This window comes from Balearica regulorum, chromosome 13, assembly GCF_011004875.1.
Source record: "Balearica regulorum gibbericeps isolate bBalReg1 chromosome 13, bBalReg1.pri, whole genome shotgun sequence".
Classification (NCBI taxonomy): Eukaryota; Metazoa; Chordata; class Aves; order Gruiformes; family Gruidae; genus Balearica; species Balearica regulorum.
Genome location: NC_046196.1, coordinates 23,096,866 through 23,115,466, shown reverse-complemented (window position 1 = coordinate 23,115,466; position 18,601 = coordinate 23,096,866). Strand labels below are relative to the sequence as shown.

At 52.8% G+C, this 18,601-nt stretch overlaps 1 protein-coding gene across 3 annotated transcripts in view; it reads left to right on the top strand.

The window, feature by feature from the left end:
- Nucleotides 1–4,237: 4,237 nt before the first annotated feature.
- Nucleotides 4,238–18,601, top strand: part of CSNK2A2 (casein kinase 2 alpha 2) — a 30,304-nt gene continuing 15,940 nt past the window's right edge. For 2 of the 3 annotated variants that reach the window (XM_075766062.1, XM_075766061.1), the window contains exons 1-3: nt 4,240–4,595; nt 4,870–4,981; nt 17,935–18,036. In XM_075766062.1, the coding sequence (XP_075622177.1) occupies nt 4,492–4,595; nt 4,870–4,981; nt 17,935–18,036 (318 nt within the window). In that variant the 5' untranslated portion in view covers nt 4,240–4,491. Of the gene's footprint in view, nt 4,596–4,869; nt 4,982–17,934; nt 18,037–18,601 lie in introns of all 3 variants that reach the window. The other variant, XM_075766063.1, reaches the window with a different exon arrangement.

Here is an 18,601-nt window from a genome sequence, read left to right as displayed (position 1 = left end):
GCTTTATCAGGATCTGGCTGTAAAACCGGGGGGAACAGCAGCACCACTCCTGAAGGCAGCTGTCCCCCAAGCATGCCTAATTAATTCTAGGAGCTTTGTGAGGGTGTGGAGCGTCATTTCTAAGTGTCCCTGTTGGTGGATCCAGACCATGGCACAGCGATGTGGCTCTGACTCCCCCATGCTGGATGCTCAAGACCAACGGCAGCGGGTGGCAGGTCTGTTTAAACGGGCATCTCTTCCCCCAAAAGTTGATGATGTGGTCAGTCATGCATCTCCACGGCTTTTCTGGGATAAGGGATGCAGGTCAACCTAATTATATAAATGGGAGAAAAATCAATGCCTTAGCAATGCCAGTCTTATTTCTGGCCAGAACATGTCAAAACTCATCTTCAAAACGCATCTTGAGTCATAACTGCATCCGACCCATGGGAGGAGCCACGCTTCCCGGCCTCGCCAGGTGCAGGGATGAACACCCCTCATTGCAGGATCTTCACCTCATTCAGAACTCGATGCCAGAAATCAAGCGTTTTGAGATAAGGAGGATGGAGCAGCATATATGTGACACAGCCTGGAGGTCCTCTTTGTGTGCAGGGTGGGATGGGGATCCCATGAAAAAGCTTAACACGGCGTCATGAATTAAACCAGTGCTCGCGTGAGCTAGCTGATTAAAACGTCAGAGACAATTATAACACCAGACTGTCGGTCTCTGTGCTGGCCCACATTTTGTGATGGTCCAACCTGAGATGACCGGTATTTCATCGTTAGGATGGGGAGAGGCAGCTGAGGGACCCAGGGGAGCCATGATGGGATGGTGGACAGGGAAGGCATCGCTGGAGGGTCCAGCAATGTTGTGCCAGAGGTTTTGCAGCTGCAGGAATGTGGGGTGCAGATTTTAAGAAGTTTATAGCTCTGCCCAGCTGTGCAAAGCTTTTTAGAGGTCAGCAGGAGATTCAGCGCATCTCTGCAAGAAGACTTGTCCTTTGCCAAATGCCAGGCTCCAGAGCTCTGAAGTACCTTCAGGACAAGATCTCCAGGTGTTTTTAATGGCCGAAAACATATTTTCCCTGACTTTGCTCTGGGAAACAGCTGGATCTTTCTGGCTGGATTTGAAAATAGTAGTAATAATAATAATAAAACCAGCTGACTAGCATTTGAGAGAAAGTAGGTAAAGCTCGGCAAACTTCCCTGTAACGGCAAATGGGGCTTTTTGCTGTGGGAAGCACCGGGCAGCATCAGAAACCGGCAGGCAGCCCCGGTCCCCACAGCCAGGCAGCCGAGGCGTCAGCTGGAGGAGCTGGCAGCACACTGGTTGGCTTCCCTGCCAGAAATCAGCCTGGCAAGCCGGTTTGGTAGCCCGCCTGTGTCCTGCTGGAAAGCACTGAGGAAGATGCCACCCGTGATGAAACTGCTGGCAACCGGCATACTCCACTGGGAAAATGATCCTGCAGAAAAATTTTAGCCGGCTCAATGTTTGACCACCTATGCCCAAACAGCAGCATGCTGTGGAATGCAAATCTCCCTTTTAGGTCAGGATTTTAGGCCGGTCCCATGCAGAATTTACTGGGAGAGCTGAACGTCTCAGCTGTGCAGCGGTGCAGCTCTAGCTGTCTCACTCTGTGAAAAAGCCGCGCAACACACACGTGCCAGTATCACGGCGCGGCTTTAAACCTATGTCTCAATGCCTTTGCATATGCTGTCATAAATTCTACTTTACGCAAGGGCTGACTGCTTCGCTTATGCATTTCTGCATCTCCTCTGGGTCCTGGGAGATGATGTTCATCTTCGCTCTGCGGCCCTGGTAGGAAGAGGCCGGTAAGCTGGACTCTGGATGTGGCAGACTTCCCCAAGGACAGTAGATTTTCCTCTCGCTTTGCTAAGACAGGTTTAGCAGGAGCGGGTGTCGAGCACGCCTTTTCCGTCCAGTGCCTAGTGCCCTGGGAGAGCGAGCATTTCGAACACATTCTCCTTGTTTTCCAAAGATCCTGTGAAAGTCTTGCCTGGACTGCATTCAGTCAGGACCCAACATATAAAATGATAAAGTCTTGTTGGGTTTTCTCATCATCCAGTCTCAGGCACTCGGGAAGCTCACTGGGTTTTGCAGCGCACAGCTGACTCCATGTGTTTATCTTTCCAGGGAGACTCCCCTTAGGTTTCCTCAAAACCTCAAAGCCCAGCACTCACATCAGCTTTAGTCCTGTGAATCGAGGACCCTGTGGGTCCTTTTCCTTTCTCAGAACCCAAAGGAAAACTAAATCATCTCTCCATGATGTACTTCCATCAGGGAGAGCAGCCTTTTCCCACTAATACCAATACCAAGAAGTGCAAAACCTATACGCAGTCCGAAAGCTCCAACCTCACCTTGGTTTTGACTTGAAAGTGCTCACCTACAGAAAAGGAAGGACAGCGGTGGCTCTGTGACCTCGGCAGCCAGCATGAAACAGCCTGAAGCCCAGTCTAATTTCCAGCCAAGCCTAAGCTGATGTTTGGAGGCCAGCCAGGAGCAGCGCCAGAGTAAGGCCAAGCAACCCACGTCCCAAGCTCTGCTCTGTCACCTCACGAGCTGGTGGCTGGTGCTGAGACCCACCCAGCGTGGGCTTGGGGAAGGGCTGGAGTTGGCAGCTCCCCTGAGACTCACCAGGCACTGGGAGGTGAGGGCGTGAGGTGGGTTGAAAACCGGCCCAGAGAGTGGTGATTAGTGGCATGAAGTCCAGTTGGAGGCCAGTCACTAGCGGTGTACCCCAGGGATCAATACTGGGGCCGGTCCTCTTGGGAAGCAGTTTTTCTGAAAAGGGGGGTCCTGGTAGACACCAAGCTGAAGGTGAGCCAGCAATGTGTCCTTGCTGCAAAGAAGGTGAATGGTCTCCTGGGCTCTGCATTAGGTAAAGCATTGCCAGTCCAATCCTCTTCATCAGTGACCGGGATGATGGGGCAGAGCGCACCCTCGGCAGGGTGGCAGATGGCATGGATGTGGGAGGAGTGGCTGATACTCCAGAGGGTCATGCTGCCATCCAGAGGGACCTGGACAGGCTGGAGAAATGGACTGGGTGGAACCTCCTGAAGTTCTGAACAAGGAGACGTGCGAAGTCCTGCCCCTGGGGAGGAAAAACCCCAGGCACCAATATAGACTGAGGGACACCCGGCTGGGAAGCGGCTTGGCTGAAAAGGACCTGAGGGTCTTGGTGGACACCAACCTGAACATAAGCTGCAAAGAAGACTAATGGCGTCCTGGGCTGCAAAAATATTGCCAGGAGATGGAGGGAGGGGATGGTTCCCCTCTGCTCAGCAATGGTGGGGCCACCCCTGGAGAGCTGTGTCCAGTGCTGGGCTCTTCAGTACAAGAGAGACAGGGACATAAGCCCAGCGAAGGGCCACCAAGATGAATGAGGGACTTGGAGGGAGGGTGCAAAGAAGAGGGAGCCAGGCTCTTCTCAGTGGTGCCCAGTGCCTGGACCTGGGGCCGTGGGCACAAACTGAAACCCAGGAGATTCCCTCTGGACATCAGGAGAAACTTTTCACTGTGAGGGCGACCAAGCACTGGCACAGGTTGCCCAGAGAGGCGGTGGAGTCTCCATCGGTGGAGGTATTCAGAAGTCACCTGGACACGGTGCTGGGCAGCCAGCTCTGGGTGGCCCTGCTGGAGCAGATGACCTCCAGAGGCGCCTCCAGTCTCAGCCAGTCTGTGGTTCTGTGAATTCCCTCCGGAGGAGCACGGAGCCTTTCCTCCATCCAGGGTCCTGCCTTGAGGGTGACAAGAGGTGACGGGGGCGACGGGGGAACGAGGGACTGCGACAGGGGCTGTGGCAGGTGACGATGGTGTAACGGGGGACTGGCCAGGGCTGCGGCAGGACTGAGGTGGGGTGACGGGGGCAGCAGAGACGACAGGGTCTGCGACAGGATGTGAGGGGGTGGCCAGGGTGTCGGGGTGTGATGGGGGTGTGACCGGCTGCGATGGAGCCCTGATGGGGACACCAGGAGGTTGAGCAGGTGACAGGGGACGGGCAGGGTTTGGCTGACGGGGCTCCGGCGGGAGACACGAGGCGGGCTGAGGAGGAGTGACGGGGGCCTGCCGGGTGAGTGACGGTTGCGATGGCGGGGTGGGCAGCGCGTGACGAGGCGTGACGGCAGCCGCCCGGCGAGCGGGCGCCGAGGGGCCGGACCTCCCCGCCGCCAGGGGGCGCCGCGCAGCGGGCGCCTGGGCGGCGGCGGGCGGGCGCCTCTCGCGGCGGCGGCGGCACCTTTTCCGGGTTGGCTGCGCGGCGCTCGGGGCCGGCCCAGGCTGCAGCCGCCGCCGCCGGCACCGGGCCCGGGCCTCGGCACGCTCCGCGCGGGCCCCGCGCCCGCCGCCCCCGGGCCGGCCCCGCCCCGCCCCGCTCCGGCCTGGCCCTGCCGCCGCCCGCCGCCGCCCTCCTGCGCGCCGCGCCCCGCCTCGCCGGCCTCCCGCGCCGGCCCCGCGCCCTCCTCCTCCTCCTGCAGCCGCCGCCCGGCGCCGCCATGCCCGGCCCGGCCGCCGGCAGCCGGGCGCGGGTGTACGCCGAGGTGAACAGCCTGAGGAGCCGCGAGTACTGGGACTACGAGGCGCACGTCCCGAGCTGGGGGTAAAGCGCCCCGCGGGGACCCTCCCTTCCCCTCCCCGCCCCCCCCCGCCCCTTCCCCGGGTCGCCGGCGGCCCCGCACCCTCCTGCGGGCCTCAGCCCACGGGGGGGGATCCCTGCCTCCTCCTCCCCCCCGTTTTGGGGTGTCCCCGGGCTCTGCGGGCGGCTGGGGGCGGGGGGGGGGGCTGGGAGAGGGGCCTCCCCCGGCCTGCTGCCCTGTCAGTTATGGTCTCCCCTCACCCCCCCCACCCCTCCTCACTCCTCTTGGTGCCCGCAGCAATCAGGACGATTACCAGCTGGTTCGTAAGCTCGGGCGAGGGAAGTACAGCGAGGTCTTCGAGGCCATCAACATCACCAACAACGAGAGGGTCGTCGTGAAGATCCTCAAGGTGAGTGTCCCGTTGATGGTGTAGGGGCTTGTGGTGGCTGGAAGCGGCTGGGAGAGGAGCAGGGCGGGAAGGGTCAAAGGACTGCTGGGTCTCCTTCTTCACCCCAAAGCTCTTGTTTTCTCATTAAGGACATTGGGATGGTGGTTTTGGAAATGGATTTGGTGTCCTGCATGCTGTAGCAATGTTTTGATGTCTCCTGTCCAGCACAAGTCTGGGCTGAGAGCTCCTCTGAAGGAGGAGAGCTGCGAGGCCTGGTGATTGAACAGCTATTGAACATTGCCAGATACGATTTACCGAACGTGGGCAGCACGTGCAACATGTGCTCCCTGCGTTTGGTAAATCGTATCTGGCAATGCCCGCCTAAAACAGCCTGGGCGCTGCCATGTCAACAGGAATGCGAAGTCTGGAGGGAGAATCCTTCTGTTAACCTCTAGACAGCTGGCACGTGGCCTTTTCAGAGCCAGGCTGTGGGATGCTCAGCAGTCAAAAAAGCAGGCAAAAGTCAGTCCTCTAGAGGATCTGACAAGGAAGAAAACTTCACCACAGGTGGGCCAAAAACACCGTGGAAACTTGGGGAGGCTGAAAGAGGCCATCTGAAGTTTGGCGGTGTCAGTGACATGTATTCTGGTGTGTTGGACTGTGGGGAGCTTTGTGCAGCGGTAACAGGTTGTAGTTTGGGATGGCTGAATGCACAGGTTAGCTGCTGCGGGGCACACGTTACTGTACGTGGCGCTGAAGCAGCATGCTCACAGCAAGCTGTGGTAATTGTCCTAGCAGCCATCTGTGTTGGTGATCTGGGGGGTAGACAGGTGGTTTAAAAAAACAGAAATAAAAGGTTAGAGTTGAGGTGCTTTTGGTTTTGGCTTGGCTGACGCTTGTGGCTGTCACTTGTTGGACCAGCAGCACTTGTCACTTGTTCCCCAAGAGCACGTGGGAGCCAGTGTCTGACCATGGGTGTTCTAAGAATTTGGGCACATGTTGATATGCAGTGTACAGAGGGGTCTGAGCTTAACCTGCCCTTGCAGCCACTAAGACTAGCAGCTACCTGGGGCATGCGTGTGTCTGCAGAGCTGTAGCCTTGAAGCATTTCCTAGATCCACTTCGACAGTGCGGCTAGCTGCCTCGTTTTGTCTTTGCTGATATCCCCACCCGCTCACTGTGTGTGCTTCCTTGGGATCTTCCTTGGCTTCCCAGAGAACTTGTTGCAGTTTGTCCAGCCACCGCTCCTAGGCAAGGTGTGATCTCCCATCTGCCTCTGGGAGGAGGCACGCACACCCCTGCTTTGGCTGTGGTCAAGGTGATGGCCAGGTGAGCCGTTCGGGAGAGCCCCTGTGGCTGAGCCTGACATCAGGGCAGAGCGGGGAGGCTCGCATGTCCTTGCCGAGCTGACTTCCTCCGGCCTGCTGTTTCGGCCTCCCCTTCCTTTGGATGCTTTATGTGGGTTTGGGGTTTTTTTGGGTTTGTTTTTTTGTTTGTTTTGGTGGTTTTTTTTAAGTAGGAGCAGACAGGAGTTTCTGCTATGAGAGAGTAGCTAAAGGTAGCCAGTGCAGAGCTGGGTTTTACGGCAAGATGGCTTGTGGCTGGGCTGGGAAAACTGTGCACTTCTGCATGCTGCTCTGGAGCCCCTGATGGTCTCTTCAGGACTTTTGTGGTTTGTTGAGACCCTAGGTGTTGTCCCACATAGAAAGGCACCATAAGGATGAGAAGAGACTGCAGGGAAAGTCATCAGAAGTCTTCCTCCTTGCCTCTTCCCAGCCTAAAGAGCCTCCCCTGGAGCGATGCTCCTCTCCCTGTGGCAGCCAAACTCTGTCACGTCTAGGGAGCCCATCAGCATTGGACTGTGAGTCAGCTGGCAAGAGTCATCTGAGGGCGGCTGGGTGCTCCTTCTCCTTGGGGCCTGAATGTGTTACCTTAATGCTCTGCGAGCAGGGAACTGGATTGTCCCAGATTTGAAGCGGATGGTGTTGCCACCAGTTCCCCTGACTCCCCCCACTTGCATTAACATTCAGATGATGTCCCTGTGAGTGAGCAAGGAAAAGCAGAAAGTCCAGATAAATACAGATGAACTTTCTTCTCAGTGGAAAGTGGGTCAGTGAAAAGTGAGTTTCAGAGCACTGTGTTGTGTATGTTATGAAAACCTGTGAAGTGTGGCAATAACATCACTCTGATATATGGAAAATGCCTCTGGTTTCCTGTAGCTAGACTCAAAATTAATTGTGAATGTAATTACATGTATCTACAGTGGAGCCTTAGCAAAGAGGCTGGGTCTCTCTGTTCCTCCTAATTCAGACTGGATCCTGTGAGGTGGGAAATGCAACCAAAAGTCTTCAGGTTTTTGCGTGGCTGTAGGGGTGGGACAAAGGGGAAGACTGTTGCTGGGTGATGGATGTGGTTGTTCAGCACGATTGCTGCTTTCTCTTTAAAGTTTTTTCAGAGGACAATTTATGTTATGTGTTAGAGTGATTTTTAGCAAGAGTCACCATTTTAATATCTGTGCCTCATGGGAGGTGACTGATGTCTCGTCCCAGCTTGGCTCTTTGAAGCAGCTTATCCTTACTGAGCTCAAGTTAGTGTGTAGAAGTACTTCCCCTGCCTTTTTTTCTCCCCTTCTTTGGTGTTGTGCTACCTGAACATCTTGTACCCTCCTCCAGAGAGGTCAGGAAATTTTATCACCCTTTCTCTGATGCAGAACTGAGCCACAGAGATTTCCTGTGTGACTTTGGGCAAGTCCCTTAGCCTCAACAAAGCTGAGACTAGAGCGTAGGTCCTAGTCTAGTGCTGCATGAACGAGATAAGTGGCTGCCAGAAGAGGAAGAGCAGTTGCCTTGTTTGTGTAAGTGTCCTGTGAGGATTTTAGTACTGGACAAGGCCAGGGAGCTAATGGCTCTGATTGGTATCCCAGTGCCCCAGGCCTTTTGGGCTTGCATAAAGCAAGATGCCCCATTTCCCTGGCCAGTACCAGCATTGCCTTTCTGTTCTGCTACCCCAAGTGCAGGACCTGGCAAAATCCTGCCGGAAAATGGAATATGCTCATGCCACTAGTGGTGGTCATTATGCGTGTCAGCAAGGAGCAGAATTAAGATCATGCAGATGACTATAACATTACCATTTCCTGGGTCAAGTGCCTTTCTTTGCAAATATGATGCTCTTAATGTCACTTTTTCCAGGAAAATTCTGCAGCTCTTTAAAAAAAAGGGCAAACTAAGCAAGCAGGTTGCTTCTCACTCCACTGCAGTAAGACATCAGGATGTGCCATGTAGGATAGAGTGTGCAAAGCAGCGAGCCAGGAGCCCTGATTTGCCACCCAGACACCCCCTGTCAAGTGTTCTCCAAAAGCTTTTGTCTTGAGAAGTGAGGCAGAGGGCAACTCTCCACCTTTTCAACTGGTTCAGGGAACAAAGACTTAGAAAGAAAAAAAAAAAAAAAAAAGCCATGGGGCTGAAGTCATCTTGGTAGGTAGTGGAGGACTCTGCACTGTACTGAGCTTCCTACCCCCTCACAGGTAGCAGGACGTGGAGTTAGCCAAAAGCTGTGCTCCTGCAGCCCCAGCTGGTGTAGGAGGCTCTGGTGGGCTTTTTGATCTGGCTGGCCTCCACACAGCTGTGGGCGTGCTTCCCGTGTGCTTAGGGGAGGGCCAAGCCAGGAAGAGGGAATGTGTGAACATGCACGTGCTTTTGCGTCTTGCTGAGGTTTGACTCCCGGGGTATCGCCTACATCCAGTGCAGGTATCTAAAGTGCAGCTCTGCTCTTTCATATCTAACCACATAGATTTAGATTTTCGGTGGACCACTGAGGTCATCTCTAACGTTTGTGCTGTCTCTTTGATGAACTTCTCATTTCGCTTTTCTTCTAATGCAGCTCCAAAAGTATCTGCCAGTCTCCTTGCATGCCTTAAAAGTGAATCCCTCGTTCTCAGATTCCTGGGGGATGTGAACAGCATCGCAAGTTGCCACTCTAAAAGCCAAAGATAAACTTTCTACATTGCTTGTAACTTTTGTGGGTGATTCTTTGTGGTGAGAGTGCTGCTGTTAGTTACCTGCAGTTGTGGCTGTTGGTGAGCTTCAGCTGTACCGCAGTGTCCTTAACAGCTTGTTCTTTCGTACCGATTACCGCCATCTGAGTGTCCACCCAAGGCGGAAATTACACCATCCATATTGTCAGCTTTGTGCGGGAGGCCTCCTGTTTTCCTGATGCACGTGTCTACGTACACTCTACTTGCCTGCGAAGCATTAAACCCATCACAGAAAGAGACTGTTTTGTCTCCTTGTATGGTTACTATCTGTACAGGCACAACACGCAGGCGGAGGTAGGGGAAGAATGCAGTTGCAAGGAGAGGGACCAGTGAAACGGAGGCTCTGCAGCAGTGATGAAATAGCCCCTTTCTCCTTTGGTGGCTTTTGTCCCTCTGTGCTGAGTCCGTGAACTGGAACTTTCAACCATGTACGTGGTTTCACAAGTGCGTTCTTGTTTGTTTGGCTTCGTTTTTCCCCTGTTTCCCCTTTTGGGCTGTGCGAACCCTCCAGAGCTGCTGCTCATACCGGGCACTGCTGCAAGGTCCTTCCAGTGTTGAACTCAAATCATTGCTCTGGTAGCTAAAGAACCATTTGGGGGAGGTAGCCCTGTGGCTCTGCTAAATTTTCTTCTGTCCCTAAAAGCTTTAGAGCCCACATACATCAACATGTTCTAGATGGAGGCTGAAATTACTCCCATGCTGGTGTGCAGAAGGGATTGCACAGGGAAATAGGATTGGATGATGTCGTTCCCTCAGGCTGGAGCTTTTGACTGCATCGGTGACCTTCCACCAAAGCCGTTCAATGCCTGCTCCTGGTAGCTAGCTGCGCCTCTTGCTCTTCCTGCGTTTGCATGCACTGAGTCAGCTCTCCCTGGCCCACTTCCTCCTCTGGCAGTCTTGAAATGAGCCCTTTTGCAAGAGAGCTGAGTACACGGCTCTTCTTTTTGAAACGCCAGTTGCCCCCACAACTGAGCTTGGCATGGTTGGCTGTTGGAGTCCAGCTTTGTTTGGAGCCGAGACCAGCTGAGGTGGTACCAGCTGTCTCGCAGAGGCCTGGAGATGCAGCGGTGGTGTTCTAGCACCAAGGAGCTGGTGAGCCGTGAAGCTGCTGCTCCTGTGAGGAGGAGGGTGAGTTACGGCACTGTGTCTAGTCACAGTGGCCTAGGGCAGAGCCTGAATGAAGGATTCTCATCCTTGTGGTGGTGGGGATTGGGGCTTGGTCCTTGTGTGTCTCCCTTTTAGTTGACTGCAGAAGTCGTGATGCATTGTCCTGAAGCCCCAGGAGGGTGGTTCCAGGATGCGCTATGGGGGCAGGAAAGAATGGCACTGCCCTCAGAAACACATGCTGGTATATTCTACCAAATGTAAATAAAAAAACAAACGTGCTTTAGTAATTTCAGGGTAGGTTTTTTTCCCTCTTTTCTAAGATTGAAGAGCAGCTCGGGAAAGTTTGAATTCCCGTAATGGAAGTTGTAAGGTGGAAACTACCGACAGAATGTTAACACTAGTGGGCTCCTTGATTTTGTAGCTCTTCTGAATGCAATTATTTGGTTTCCCAGCTGATGTCTGGCAAAATAAGCACTGCTGCTCTGAAGCCAATTTTCCTGTTGAACAATTGGCATCAGGCTTTATAGGCCGATGGTTGTGATCCTTTCGATAATACTTGCTAGAGACAAATGAGCTTCTAGTGCCAGCTTTTAAATGTTTAAAGCCTGTCATAAGGATGCTGCTCGAGCCTTTTGCTTGTCCTGGACATTGTGTGTTGAGATTTCCCTGCTTGTTCACTGGAAGCATTGTGGTGTTTCTGAGCAAAGAATAGATCTTTTTCTTTATGGGATGGTGGAATAAATGACTTTAGTTTCTCACGGATTTGTTTCTTTTGACTGTTAAACCTTCTCCCCTGCTGTGCTAACCCCAGTTCTTTTTCAGAGCACCTGCTGAGCAAAACCCAGCACCTTCTGTGACTCCTTCAGAGCAGCACGTGTGCTCCTCAGCTGCCTGTGTGTGTGCACTGCCTGCTTTTGGCTAATGTAGAATGAATTTTATGCTTTGGATTTAACTCGTATTTCACGTGCCTTCCTAGACACTACTTTTCTTTCTCGGTGTGGAAATGTGTAGAGAACTTTGGATGACAAATTTATTTTCTCTCTTTGCTTGAATTCAAATGATGGGTCCCCAGGTTGTTGGGAAAGGCTGGCACTGAAGCATCTGACAGAAAAGTGTACTCCCTTTGCTTTAGAAACCAAGCAAAAAAGATAATTAACCAGGCAGCCATTTATTCGTTCAAGACAGGAAGTGATGGTTGCAGCCTTGTATTTAAAGGTTTATTTTAGCGAACAATGTTAATTCTCCCAGCTGATGTTTGCTGCAGCTGGACTCCTTCCCTGCTTCCAAGTTTACATGATCTCACAGAAAATGACCTGGGATCTGATCCCTCGGTCACAGAGAGGTGTTTTCCTTTGCATCTACCTGACTGCAAAGCAACTACTTATCCTATGCCATTTCTCACCTCTGCAGAGGGCTGGCATTGCGTGATGTTCCCCGATCTCTGGGCAAAGACAGCTGGGATAGTGCTGGCCGCTGTCACTGCCTCTTCTGCCTGACACTCAAGTGGATTGAAGCACCCTGATGGGATCCTTTTGGCTGGTAGGGTGGGAAACCTGCAGCAAAGGGTGGCCAGCTGGGGACAGTGGAGTGAGAGCTGCAGAGGCCATCCTCCTGTGGCTGGAGGTCACCTTGTCCCTTTGCTCCAGGCACTCAGCGTAGTGGACAGCCACAAGCTGCATGTTTTGTCTCCACTGTCTACAGCCACCTCACCTGCAGTTTGCCTGAGGAAGGAAGCAGTTTCTTGGGAAACTGGAAAACTGGCTTGTGCTAGACAATCATGTTGTTTTAAGGGTACTGCTGCAGTTGAAGTAATTAAACCCCTCCCAGTGTAGACATGGTTAAACTGAGACATGTCTTTTAGCCTGGTTTCCTATGGAAACAAGCCTTATGCAATCCTGCTGTCTGTCAGCCTTTCTCCCTCTCCTCCCCCCCAGTAGTTTTTGCACTGGTTGGCCAATTTCAACCAAATGCGACAGAAGTCTCCAAGCTGTCAAGTTTCTACAGATTTCATGGAAATAGGTGTTTGCGTAGAGCAGAGGGACTCTGTCGGAGCCTGTCTCAGAGGGAAAGGCTGCAGTGAGGGTTTGAGTCATGCTGGTCACTGGAGGATCCCTGCATGGAGGAGAGCTTTGAAATGCCTCTGCCATGGGAACAGATGGAGTCTGCACCTGTATAAAACGTTGCCTTACAAACACAGGCAGATCAAATTCTGGAGCAGTTAGTTTTGTCTAGGTGCCTGCTCCATTCCTCTGTTGGAAATCCCCCTCCCAGGGCAGGAGGACCGAGCTAGGTAGGAAACACAACCTGAAATGCTGCTGTTTGTAGCCTGGTTTAATAAAATAGCCTTAAATGAGTACTGTTAAAATACTCTGGCTGCAAGGGCTCGTGTTTTAGAAGCTATCCCTGCTGGGAGAGGCAGATGGTTGGAGGCCGTAATAGCTTCAGTTAGTTCACAGTTAATCCATGTATGTTTGGAGTCAACATCCTTGGAGAGACAGATCGGGTGACTCTGAGAGACAGTTGTAGCAACCCAGCCTTAATCCTGGTGCTTGGAGGATATGCTGCTGATTGCCTGTGGTTTCAGCAGTATTGGGGTCTGGGGACAAGGAGGGAAGTCAGCAGAGTTTCTGTGGTTGTGGACGGTTAGCTCCAGCGCAGTCCTGGCCATGTGCTGGAGTGGTTTGCACCGAGGTGTTTGATTCACCCCCGGCTTGGGCTTGGAATCAGTTACTGGGCAAAAACTGAGCCCCAGCGATGTGCTCTTGGGAAGTAAATGGCATTTGCAGTTGTGGCTGGAGTAATGGCATGGGACAAGGTCTGGGTAGGAGGTGGTGTGTGGTTGGGCAGGCTGGTAAGGAGAAAGCTGTGTGGGGTGGGGTGAAGGCCAGTGGTTGCCACTGTTTTCTCCTGCAAATCTGAAATGGGGAAATCCTCCATTCCCCTGCATTGTTCTCTGAGGAAACTTCTAGGCAATAACTTTTCCTCTAAGATGACATTACTCCAGCCTGGGCCATTTTACCCCATGTCATCCCTGTTTACCTAGTGGTGGAAAACCCTGTCCTGACCACTGACTGCAGGAGAGGAGAGTGCTCTGGCGATGCACTGCTTACGACCCTGCGATGAGCGGGGCTTCCCGTACCCCCACCCTGCTCGGAGCCTTGCGGGGCCTTGGCCTCGGCTCATGGCCAAGGTGGAGGCAATGTAGCCACGTGCAGACAACCTGGCCCAAGCTCTGCACTACTGCAGCTTAGCAGTGAAACATGCAAACAGCGAGTGGCTTCTAACTCTCCCTTTTGCTGAGATAGTGTTTGCTGGAGTGTCTTCCCTCAGTGATGTCGGCCATGCTGCTGTTGATGATTATCTGCAGGCATTTCATTAAAAAAAGACCAACTTTCTTCTCTCCTTTTTTCCAAAAGTTGCTGATTCTGTCTGCTCGTGTCTTTTAGTAAGTGTGTTGTGGGTAGGGGTAGATTTCTGATGGAGATCGCACAGGGCATCGTTTTGCCATCCTGAAAAATGTGGAAAAATTGTGAAAGTGACTGGAAGACTTCATCTTCTGCCCCAGTGTGAGTGGTGGTCGCTATGGAAAGAGAAATTAAAATCTCAGAGGGATATCCTCCCCTACCTAGCTGATGCAGAAGGCCCTTGAAATAACTACAGTACTAAGGAAAAAGTATTTCAAAGTGGGCTTTGGTCCTTTTGGCTGTGTTCAGGCAGTGTTTCAGTTCCTGATCAGGTGCAAGTGTCGCAGCCAAGAGGCTGTGATGCATGTCTGCTGGTAGCCAGGCTGTTCAGCGAGCACCTTCAGCGGCTCAGGTCCCTCTTTGAAGTTCCTTGGAAAACAGCTTATGTGTGCATTTGCCTTGCTGGATGAGCAGAGTAACTGAATTACATCCTCGAATTCCATCTTGGCCTTCTGGTAAGATCAGTGCATGTGGGCAACACAAGGATGGTGTCTGTCCCCATGCTGACATAAATGAAATCAGTCCCTAATGAAGCATCTTCCTCTTGGGTTCAGAAACGTAGCCCTCGCTTCTGCTGGTTTCTGTCCCCTTGCTGTGGCTGCTTCTCCCTGTCTGTCCCACTTCCCACTGGCTCCAGCCATGTCTGGGTACTGTCCCGGTGCTCTTGGTCACCCCTCCCCAGTGAACCCTGCCCCATGTCGCTCCAGCCTTGGCTGACAGCTGCGGTGGCCTTGCTGCTGTTTTCCACAGTGGCTTTATGAGGTGCTGACGCTCCCTGTGCCGGCATCGGTGTTATTTTTGGCACTTTGCTTCAGGCTGAGATTCTCATCTTTTGGCTTGAAAGTCTAGCTCCTGCCTTTTAACTTGGAAGAGGAGAAGAGCAGGATCTGAATCTGAAGGTTTCAGCCACCTGAAGAGCCTAGAAAGACAGCATATTTTATCACTTATATAAGCGCCATATTTTCCCACTATATAAAAAGCTTCTGTTCCTTCTCCCGTCTCCTTGTACATTTCTGTGAGGAGTCTGAAACCAAGGATTGCCTTGGATTTGCCTGTAACAGGAGTGCAAGTTGCCCCATCGGCACTCTGCAGCCAGCATCGAAGTGGGAGGCTGCAGCAGAGGCGAGGCAGCAAACGTGAGCTGTTGAGCTCTTGTGGCTCCTTGTCCTTCATGTAGATATCCGAGAACATGTGTTGTTTTGGTAAGATGCCTTGTACCTCTTTGTCATTCCCTGTTGCTCCCCTCCTCACATACAAAACTCTCTCCTGGATGGTGAATGTTTTAGAAAGCTAAATGTATGGAGAGGAGTGTTTTCATCAGCAAACCTCCCAGATCATAGAATCACAGACTGGTTGGGGTTGGGAGGGACCTTAAAGATCATTCCAGTTCCTACCGCCTGCCATGGGCAGGGACACCCTCCGCTAGCCCAGCTTGCCCAAAGCCCCATCCAACCTGGCCTTGAACACTGCCAGGGAGCCAGGGGCAGCCACAACCTCTCTGGGCAACCTGTGCCAGGGCCTCAGCACCCTCACAGGGAAGAATTTCTGCCTCGCATCCCATCTCCATCTCCCCTCCTGCAGCTTCAGGCCATTCCCCTTGGCCTGTCACTCCCTGCCCTTGGCACCAGCCCCTCTCCAGCTTTCCTGGAGCCCCTTTAACAGGGACTGGAAGGGGCTCTAAGGTCTCCCCACAGCCTTCTCTTCTCCAGGCTGAACAACCCCAACTCTCTCAGCCTGAGGTCTCCATAGCAGAGGTGCTCCAGCCCTCATATCATCTCCGTGGCCTCCTCTGGACTCTCTCCAACAGCTCCATGTCCTTCTTGTGCTGGGGACCCCAGAGCTGGATGCAACACTGCAGGGGGGTCTCACCAGAGCGGAGCAGAGGGGCAGAATCACAGATTCACGGATTGGTAGGGATTGGAAGGGACCTCTGGAGATCATCTCGTTCAACCCCCTGCTAGAGCAGGATCACCCACAGCAGGTCACACAGGATGGCGTCCAAGTGGGTTTGGAATCTCTCCAGAGAAGGAGACTCCACAACCTCTCTGGGCAGCCTGTCCCAGGGCTCGGTCACCCTCAGAGGGAAGAAGTTTTTCCTCATGTTCAGATGGAACTTCCTGTGCTCCAGTTTGGGTCTGTTGCCCCTTGTCCTGTCACTGGGCACCACTGAGAAGAGTCTGGCCCCATCCTGCTGACACCCACCCTTCAGATATTGATAAGTGTTGATGAGATCCCCTCTCAGCCTTCTCTTCTCCAGGCTAACCAGCCCCAGGTCTCTCAGCCTTTCCTCTTACCAGAGATGCTCCAGGCCCCTCCTCATCCTCACAGCCCTCGGCTGGACTCTCCCCAGCAGTTCCCTGTCTGTCTGGAACTGGGGAGCCCAGCACTGGACACAGAACTCCAGATGTGGCCTCACCAGGGCAGAGTAGAGGGGGAGGAGAACCTCCCTCGACCTGCTGGTCATGCTCTTCTCAATGCACCCCAGGAACGATTGGCCGCCTTGGCCACGAGGGCACACTGCTGGTCGTGGAGAGCTTGTTGTCCACCAGGACTCCCAGGTCTTTCTCTGCAGTGCTGCTTCCCAGCAGGTCAGCCCCTAACCTGTACTGTTGCCTGGGGTTATTTCTCCCCAGGTGTAGGACCCTACACTTGCCCTTGTTGAATTTCATTTGGTTCCTCTCCAGCCTGCCCAGATCTCGCTGAATGGCAGCGCAGCCTTCCAGTGTATTAGCCACTCCTCCCAGTTCTGTATCATCAGCGAATTTGCTGAGGGTGCGCTCTGTCCCTCCTCCAGGTCACTGATGAATATGTTGAACAAGACCGGACCCAGCACTGACCCTTGGGGCACACCACTAGCTACAGGCTTCCAACCAGACTCTGTGCTGCTGATCACAACCCTCTGGGCTCTGCCATTCAGCCAGTTCTCTACCCACCTCACTGTCCACTCATCCAACCCACACTGCCTAAGCTTGCTAATGAGGCTGTTATGAGAGATGGTGTCAGAAGCCTTGCTGAAGTCAAGGTATACAATATCCACTGCCCTCCCTCGACCTGCTGCTCACACTGCTGGGGATGCAGCCCAGGACACGGTTGGCTTTCTGGGCTGCAAGCGCACGTTGCCGGCTCATGTTGAGCTTCTCATCAATCAACACCCCCAAGTCCTTCTCCTCAGGGCTACTCTGAATCCACTCTCCACCCAGCCTGTAGTTGTGCTTGGGATTGCCCTGACCCATGTGCAGGACCTTGCACTTGGCCTTGTTGAACTTCATGCAGTTTGCACAGGCCCACCTCTCCAGCCTGTCCAGGTCCCTCCGGATGGTATCCCTTCCCTCCAGCGTGTCATTAGGGCAGGGGCTTTACCAGTCCCTGCAAGATGTCTCTGCAGCTCTCTGCAATGGTACTGGTGGTGCAGGAGGGGGATGTTGCAGCTCTGCAGTGAAGGGCAGCTGGACTCAGTGACTCGCAGCTGGGATGCCCAAACCAGTCACTAGCCAAGGCTCTCTAAAAAAGTCTCACCTCTGTTCTAAGCTGCCTTTTCTTTCAAACAGACACAGAGCTAGAGTTGGCCTGGGAGCGGATGAGTTACAAAAACGATCATTCCTTTGCGTTGAAGTGAACCGCTGGATCAGCACAGCGTAAAAGCTAACCCAACCTCCAAGCTCTGCCTTGGGAGCAGCTGTTCTGTGTCACTCTCTGCAGGGTGATGTCCAGAGAAAAGCTTGCTTTGCAAAGGGAGTTCCTGGGACTGTGCAGATTTGCAGAGGAGTCAAAAACTGTTTAAAATGTCTGTAGGCTTTAAAAATAATCATGGTATATGGATGTGATGGCATGCTGTGCAGTTGGGTACGTGCTCTTGGGGTGGTTGCGAAAGACGTGTACGCATAGTTAGGTGTAGCAGTGTCTGAGCTTACTAGAAATCTCGGTGTTGGAGACTCTCAGGTCATCGTTTCATTGGATTAAAGTACTCACCAGAAAATGGGTTGGGATTAAGGAGTAAAAAAATGGTTTGTGCTTGTAAACAAAAGCTGAGGTATGAGGTCCATCACACTTGTCCTGTGTAACCTAGAATGAGTGAGCTGAGATTTTCACGTAGCAGTCCGAGGTGCTTTTAACCACAGCTTCTGGAGTCACAATTATGTTTGTCTGGAGTGGTTTGGTTTTCCCCTGATGAGTGGAAAGCTTTCACTGATGAGAGGGAATTCCTAGTTCATGCAAAGTGTCTGTCTCCTCTTTGAAGCTAAAAATGTTCCCTTGTGAGGGTGGGAGCAGGGAGAGGAGGGGAGGTGATGTGATCCAGTCAAGATCGGTGGCAGAAATCAGTGTTAATTTCTGAAAGGACTCTTACTTCTAATTTCTTTTGTCTATTTAAGCCAGTGAAGAAAAAGAAGATAAAACGCGAGGTTAAGATTCTGGAGAATCTACGTGGTGGCACCAACATCATTAATCTGATTGACACTGTCAAGGATCCAGTGGTAGGTGCCTGTGTGTCGTGGTGTTTGTGGTGGGCTTGCCTCCCCGCCGGCTGCAGCCACAGAGTAGGCGCTGCTGTGTGACTTCTGCTCTCAGCTCAGGTTCGGTGCTGCCTGTGTCTTCATGCCAGCCAGGGGCAAGTGGTGTCCAGCTCATTAGTGTCTCCTGAGGAGGGTTGGTTTGGATGGGCTCATATTCCTCTCCATGTTCCTCGGACTCTTTTATATTCCTTTTGTGTCTTCTGTGAGTTTCCCATGGCTGATGGGGGAGAAGTTTTGTAGCCCTACAAATTTTCTGTAAGAAAGCAGAGCCTGTAGCCTTCTAGCTTTTGCCTGGCCTGTGGAACGTAAGCATCTGCCAGGGCAATTGATATTAAGCGCTCTTCAGCCTTCTGGTTGCTGTCCTGCCCAATAACCAGAGGTCATATCCCTTGCCTGCATTGCTACAGTTACCCCATTCCCAGGAAGTTTTCTCTGACTACCAGCTGGCTGAGGTCACAGAGAGGAAATGACGCTGCTGCAGAGTTAGCAGTCCTGGCTGACCTTCCTCCTGCAATGGGCTGCGAGG